At 61.8% G+C, this 738-nt stretch overlaps 1 protein-coding gene across 1 annotated transcript in view; it reads right to left on the bottom strand.

Moving 5' to 3' along the window:
- LOC104281965 (roundabout homolog 1-like) overlaps positions 1–737 on the bottom strand; it is a gene marked incomplete at its 5' end in the record, with an annotated part of 13022 nt that extends 12285 nt beyond the window's left edge. The window contains 2 exons of the mRNA XM_009880030.1: positions 39–320; positions 536–737. Of these exons, the coding sequence (XP_009878332.1) occupies positions 39–320; positions 536–737 (484 nt within the window). The remainder of the gene's footprint in view (positions 1–38; positions 321–535) is intronic.
- Between the last annotated feature and the right edge of the window lies 1 nt (position 738).

Genomic DNA, 738 nt, shown 5'->3' with positions numbered 1-738 from the left:
CCCCCCGGGGGTGTGGGAGGGGGGAACGGGTGGCTTACGGTAGACGGTGAGCTTCACGGGGACACTGCGGCCGTGACTGATGGGGTTCTCCACCAGGCAGCTGTAGACGTCGTCATCAGCCATGAGGACGCGGGTGATGGTGAGGATCTTCTGGTCAGGGGAGAGGAGCAGGCGGGAATCGTTGCTCAGTGGCCGCCCGTCCTTCAGCCAGGTGTAGGTGGGCTTGGTGCCGTTCTCATGCGAGCAGTTGAGGGTGAAGAACTCGCTGAGCTCCAGCACCGTCGAGGAGGCCACCAGCACTTGTGGCTTTGAGATGGGGACTGCAGGCAAGAAGGGGAACCAGCGTGACACCGTGTCTCATGGGATGGATGGGCCCGGGGGATGGGAAAGAGGACAGCAAAACCCCACTTGGCAGCGTGGGGTGGTTGAACCTCCAAAAACCACCTCCCAGCTGGAGAAAGCCCTCCCAAAAAGTGGTCGGGGAAGACATCTCCTGGAGGATCCCATCTCCGCTGGACATCCTCCTTGCACTTACTGTCCACGGTGAGGTTGATGGTCTTCTCGCCAGTGAAGGTGTCGTCGGTGATGGACACCTCCACCTCGTAAGCACCTTCGTCGGCCAACTGCAAGGGGTTGATGAGCAGCGAGCCATTCTCCAGCACCCGGATGCGGTCGCGGTAGTCGGGCCGCAGGTTGCCGATGATCTCGGTGCCGATGGACTGGACGACGGTGACGGGC

This window comes from Charadrius vociferus, unplaced genomic scaffold, assembly GCF_000708025.1.
Source record: "Charadrius vociferus isolate BGI_N301 unplaced genomic scaffold, ASM70802v2 scaffold1712, whole genome shotgun sequence".
Lineage (NCBI taxonomy): Eukaryota > Metazoa > Chordata > Aves > Charadriiformes > Charadriidae > Charadrius > Charadrius vociferus.
The sequence above is the reverse complement of the archived record's forward strand: the minus strand, read 5'-3'. Positions and strand labels throughout refer to the sequence as shown.